General features: G+C 36.2%; 1 protein-coding gene across 1 annotated transcript in view; it reads right to left on the bottom strand.

Moving 5' to 3' along the window:
• Positions 1–3,097: 3,097 nt before the first annotated feature.
• Positions 3,098–6,337, bottom strand: part of PIP4P2 (phosphatidylinositol-4,5-bisphosphate 4-phosphatase 2) — a 41,889-nt gene continuing 38,649 nt past the window's right edge. Inside the window, exons 6-7 of the mRNA XM_056137014.1 lie at positions 5,913–6,003; positions 3,098–4,649 (exon numbers count right to left, since the gene is read on the bottom strand). Of these exons, the coding sequence (XP_055992989.1) occupies positions 4,506–4,649; positions 5,913–6,003 (235 nt within the window). The 3' untranslated portion in view covers positions 3,098–4,505. The remainder of the gene's footprint in view (positions 4,650–5,912; positions 6,004–6,337) is intronic.

Raw genomic sequence — 6,337 nt, 5'->3', positions numbered from 1 at the left:
TCAAAGAATGGAGGCTTGGAATTTTCTGCTCTTGGCACAGTATTCTATACCACAAATCAAATACATGGACATACATCAAGCATAAGTAACCTTACTATTTGTTAAAATATGTGACTGAGCATAAGAAAATGAATAAAATGAATAAAAGAAAGTCTTTACAGACTTTTTAGTTTTTGTGCTATTTAACAATTATTTTAATAAGTATTGCTATCAGGGGGAAATAAAAAGGCACTGTATGTCAATTTATTCTAATCAATTTATTAACTAGAAAAAAATAAACATATGGGCCAGAGAAATAGTACAATGGGTAGAACGTTTGCCTTGCCTGTGGCCCACCGGGGTTCTATCCCCAGAATGCCAGGTGGCCCCCATACCCCAGCAGGAATGAACCCTGAGTGCAGAGCCAGGAGTAAGAGCTCAGAAATGCCAGGTGTGGCCCCCAAACAAATATTCTTTTTTTTATTATTATTAGTGAAACACCATGAGGTACAGTTGTAGATTTACAAATTTTTGTGCTTGGATCTCGGTCATACCACGATCAAATACCCATCCCTCCACCAGTGCCCATTTTCCACCACCAGGATAATATCCCTCCCCCCCATCCCCCCATCCCCCCCTGCCACTGTGGCAGGGCATTCCCTTTTGTTCTCTCTCTCCTTTTGGGTGTTGTGATCAGCAAAAGAGGCATTGAGTGGCTAACATGTTCAGTCCAGTCTACTTTCAACGTGCATCTCCCCTCCTGGGAGGATCCTCCAAACACCCTCCACTTGGTGTTCCCCTTTCTATCTGAATTGTCCTTTCCCCTAGAATACCCGGCTGGCCTCTAAGTTATGGAGTAATCCTCCTGGTGTTGATCTCAGATATTCTTGGGTATTAATTTCATATTTTGTTACTTTATATCCCCCAGATGAATGCAATCTTTCTATGTCTATCCCTCTCTTTCTGACTCATTTCGCTTAGCATGATACTTTCCATATTGTACCACTTGTATGTAAAGTTCATGACTTCATCTTTTCTAAGAGCTACATAGTACTCCATTGTGTAGATGTACCAAAGCCAAACAAATATTCTTAACATAAAAATTCTCTAAAATCAAATTTGGAATAATATTAAATTTATAGAAACAATTTTCAAATTAGAATATCCTAAGGCTGGAGAGATAGTACATTAGGTAAAGTGTTTGCCAGGAGTGATCCTGAGCACAGAGCCAGGAGTAAGCTCTGAATTCTGCCACATGGGGCCCCCAAACAAAAACCAAAAGCAAAGCAAATAAAGAAAAAACACCTAGAATAATCTATTCTTTGTGAAATGAATAGGGAAAAATATTTTCTAATTTTCTTTCCACAGATAAGTTACAGGCAGTGAACTGCAGGGGGCACCAACTTTCACTTCTACAAAGCACAATAAAATCTCATGCACTAATGGAAAGCAGACCCACTTTGAAAGCATACAGGCAGATTCCAACCGGATGCATCATAGAAGAAGTATAATGGCTTTTATCTAATTACTCAACCTCTGCATTTCTTCAATGGTAAAATTATAACTGGCAGATTAAACATTAACCTATATAAGGCAGATTAAACACTAGGTTTTTTCTTCAGTGTTTACATCCACATCAAAAAAATCAATAAATGCAAATTTAGATTTTATAATCTGCATAGAGCACAAATATGGAATTATCTCAGCATGGAAGCACAAGCACTGCTTGGTCAAACAAAACCAAAAAATGGTAGCAGTTACTCAAATATCAAAACATTTCCTTTACAAAAGTAAAATAATGTATATGTTAGTATATTATAAAATAGTTTCTCAGAGTATAATCAAAAAGAAGTCTACCTCAGAATCATCTGTGAATGCTGCAAACATCTATTTGTGCTCTTATCTATAACATTCCAAGAGACAGAATTACCATGCATCTGTGTGTGTGAGTGTGTGTATTTGTGTGTTCGTGTGTGTGTGTGTGTGTGTGTGTGTGTGTGTGTGTCTGGGTTAGATAGCTCAAAATGCTGAAGCAATGGTCTGCTTGCTGGAGCCCCAAGTTCTGTCCTTGGAACTGTGTGGGGCTCTGCGCATTGCCACACACGATCCCAGAGGACCCAGGCAGGGGTAGCCCCCATCACTACCTAGTGTGTCCCTCAAACAAAATAGAATATTGTTTTTCTTCTTTATTCATATAGTAGGTGAAAATAGTGTCTTTTCTCATTGACGTTAGTGAGTTGAAAAAATTCATGTTAATTTCATTGTGAATTCCTTTCTCATTCCTTTCACTCTTTCCTATACTAATTCTTTGTCTGATTTTGAAAATATCTTCAGCAGTTTGCATTTTTGCTGCGGATTTCTTTACTCGTATAAAATATCCATTGTTTCATAGATAGTTTCTGCTTTTGAATTCTACTTGAAAGTTTTCCCTTCCCACAAGATTAAATAAACATTTACCTGTGCATTTTGGAACAAAATATAAAATCCAAGCACATAAAACCTACGTATTCATTCATGACACAAAAACCAAACCTCCCAGGCTCTAGGCATTGTTCTAAAATGCTGGAGATAAAGCAATAAGCAAGATCACCAAGGTTCCTGCTGGCATGGAGTAATATTCCAAAAGGAATATGATAATGTAGGATATAATTTAATATGGGATTTTAAAAAGAATTATTTAATAATGTTATATTAACTAAACCCTAAAATATATTCTTACTTCATGCCTAAAATAAAGTGTATTTTAAATGAATTTAAAATGTATTTTGGTTTGGTTTTATTTTCTGGGCCACATCCAGCTGTGCTCAGGGCTTACTCTTGGCTCTGTGTTCAGAGATCACTCCTGGCAGGACTTAGAGGACCATAGATAATAAACATGAATTTTTTTCAACTCACTAATGTCATAAGACGCCAGGCTAGCCATGTGCAAGGCAGCTGCCCCTGCCTACCTGCTGTACCATCTCTCTGGACCCTAAAATGTATTTTAAGATAAAAATCATGAAAATAATTTTTAAATTACATAAAAGAGAAATTTAAATACATTCTTAAAAGATGAAAGCTCATTAGGATAAGACCTCAAGGCAAGTTTGAAAATGTTTTAAAAATGGAATAGAACAAGTAATTTTGAACAATAATCTTTATTAGTTTACTTTCAAAGGTACATATAGTCCTGAGCTACTGCATTTATACATTTATCATTTACTTTTTGAAGTCTACATATATTTTGCTCCAAACTCTCTGATGAGTACATTTCATACAAATTAGGTACATAATCATTTCAAATATTATTCTTATCCCTGAAATAACAATTGATTCAGATCATCTCACCTAATTCTAATACATTAAAGGCTTTAGGATATTTCTTCTCAAGTTAGCAATATCTTTTTCAAAACGGCAAAGATGGGCAGTGCAAGAGCTGACTCCTTAAATCCAAGTGAAACCTTAGAAAACTATGTTGATTTTTGTTACTGATTTATTTTCTTGATCAGGTAATTGGGTAATTATCTGACCAACTATATTTGAGAAGAGTGGTAAGAGTAACTATCTCTAATTCAACATTTTAGCTACTGTAAAATGTCTTCCTTTACATATAAGTAGTCCATAGTTATACTAATAAGAAAAATTTACCTTGATCTAATGAAAAAGAGGACAACCCAATGTAAATATCTTTGTTTAAACGGTTAAGTATTATAAAGCATGTGAAATCGTTCCTCCAGACTCTCCAAAGGAATACACACAGCTGATAAACATTAAATTTATATTATCTAGACAGAAACATTTATCACTGACAAATTAAAAAAGAAAAAAATTAAAGACAAAGGTCCTGTGATCTTTGAGAAAACAAAAACATTTATCCAACATTATTTCCAACTGTGGACAATAAATACTTTCATTCCTGTATTTTAAATTACTACCAAAATATTGTATCTTTCTACAAACAACAAAAAACAGGCATACAGTGTCTAAAAATGGTTTTTTATCTAACAAGAATGTCAAGTCTTTGAAGGTACACACAAACCTTTTTTCCTGAATAAGGTCACTATGATCTTAGGTTAAAATGACAGTAAGCAGTTCAAGCAAATGGTATATTGCTTAGATTTTAAAGCAAGCAATTCTGATCATGTTTAAAATGTAAGTATAAATGTGAAGCTATTTTAGAAACAGTTATAAACACTTTCTGAGAATACTCACAAGCTAACAAGTAATGGAATAACTGATTTATGAATAATGAAAGGCCAATGTTACAGGTAATGTTTGGTTAAAAAACCCAAAAAATGTCATTAAGATATACAAAAGAATGTAATGATACTGGCTTTATTATTTGGAACTTGAAAACCTAGCAGCGAAACAAACCGTTTGCATATAATGTAGTGCAATGAGCATTAGTTCATAGGACTCCCCAGCTCTTAAACTTTTATACATAGACTCGAATGGAATCCATTAGCATGAGTGATTTTAAGATGTCCAGAGAAGCTTATCAAGAACTGCTGGATATTATCACCTGCATCGCTGACTCGTAAACAGGCTCATGCAAAAGTGTGTTCTGGATAACTCACTCTTATGGCTCCCCAGTAACAAGCTCGGATAAGGCAAATCAAACCTAAGAGATAAGCAATGGCCCAAGAAACATAGGTTGCATGAAATCGTCTTGCAAAATCTTGGGTGCCCACCTAAAATAAAAACAAAGGTAAGAAAATTTGAGAATATATCTACTTAGTAAATTCATGTTGGCTGACATGTGATGTTTATACAATATATCTCTGAGGCCTCAAAGTCCCTATAAAATACTGATTTGGTATGTCTGCTGACTATACTGATAGATTATGATTTACAAATGAGCACTTACCATCAATTTTAAGAAGTAAATAAAAACATCCTCTAAAGCAGTGTAGAAGAGTTGAAGAAGGCTAGTCTAAAGTATCTAATCGCTAAAAGGAATCTTTGTAATACCTGGGCTAGAGAGTTTGTATAGCCTGGAAGGTGCTTGCCTTGCAAGCTGATGGCTAACCTGGGTTCCATTCGCAGCGATGTTCCCTGAGTATAGAACTAGGAACAAGTCCTAAGCATCACCAGCTGTGGTGCCAAAATGAAAAAATAAATAAATAATGCTGGAACACCTTAATATTGTGTGACCCAACAGGAACATTGCTAGTGATGCGGAGCTAAATAAAACAAAGGTACTTGGAGTCGCCAGAGAGATTCTACAGCAAGTCTAGTGCTTGTCTTGCATGCAGCCAACCCAGGGATCCCATATGGGTCCCTAATCACCATTGGAGTAATTCCTGAGCACAGAACCAAGAGTAACTCCTGAGCATCACTGGTATCACCCCAAAACAAAACCAAAAAAAGTGCATAGAAAGTAAAGGCCAACAAAAGAGATGAGTCCCTGACTCCTATTTTGGAAAAAATCCCCTATTCCACTATCTTTCAGTTTAGTCTCCTCTAAAAATAGGCCATCCTCATGTTTAAAATAATCCTTGGAGTTCATGCACAATTGAATCAGCTCATCAGTGGCTGAATAAATAGCAGTACTCCTACATAAAAAAAAAATCTTTAAATTTGAATAAAGAATAATGGTTTTTCAGACCTCTATGGATGAATGTTGCTTTGGTCCTCATGGTGGCAAAATTGGTACTGCATTACGTAAAAAAAAATGGATTTTTTGGTTAAATGAATGATAAAAAATTTCCCAACGTCCAGGACCTTCAGAGGGATCCAAGATAGCATCTCACTTGTAGAGGCGAGATCCACTTGGGGGAGTTGGGGCGGAAGTGGGATATGATCCATGATCCAAAGACACAGCACGTGCTAGGGATATTCGAGGCCCTGAATTCAATCACCAGCATCACTACAAAACCTGAGTGACCTCATCATTACTACTATTAAAGAAATTCAGAGAAAAGTGTCCAAACAGCAAGGAGTGTAATACTCACTGTTAATCCAACGCCAATGAAAATGCAAATCATTCCAATGGTGATATACGCGCAGCAGCGTCTCCGGGGAAGTGCACTGCCCACAGATGAACTGCAAATTCATGGAGGGAAAAAATGAAGATTGACATAATATTCCTCGTTGAATCCCTGTGACTTTTTACATATGGCTTCATCAGCAATACTGTCATTTACTTCTTGTAACACTGAGAACATGCAAACATACATCATGTAAATTTACTGAGAGATAAAAAGGGAAACCAGATCCAGGGACATGACCCTGTCCTATCCTTGGCATCACATGGATTCTCAAGCCTGTGCAGAGTGGTCCCCAAATTAGAAATACGTAAAATGGGAAGATGATAAGAGGGGAATTGGCAATATATTATTGTGACTCCAGAGTTCCATCCTTGGTCTTTAATAACACT

This window comes from Sorex fumeus, unplaced genomic scaffold (assembly GCF_029834395.1).
Source record: "Sorex fumeus unplaced genomic scaffold, SorFum_2.1 ptg000002l, whole genome shotgun sequence".
Lineage (NCBI taxonomy): Eukaryota > Metazoa > Chordata > Mammalia > Eulipotyphla > Soricidae > Sorex > Sorex fumeus.
Note: the sequence above shows the minus strand (reverse complement) of the source record. Positions and strands in the feature narration are given on the sequence as shown.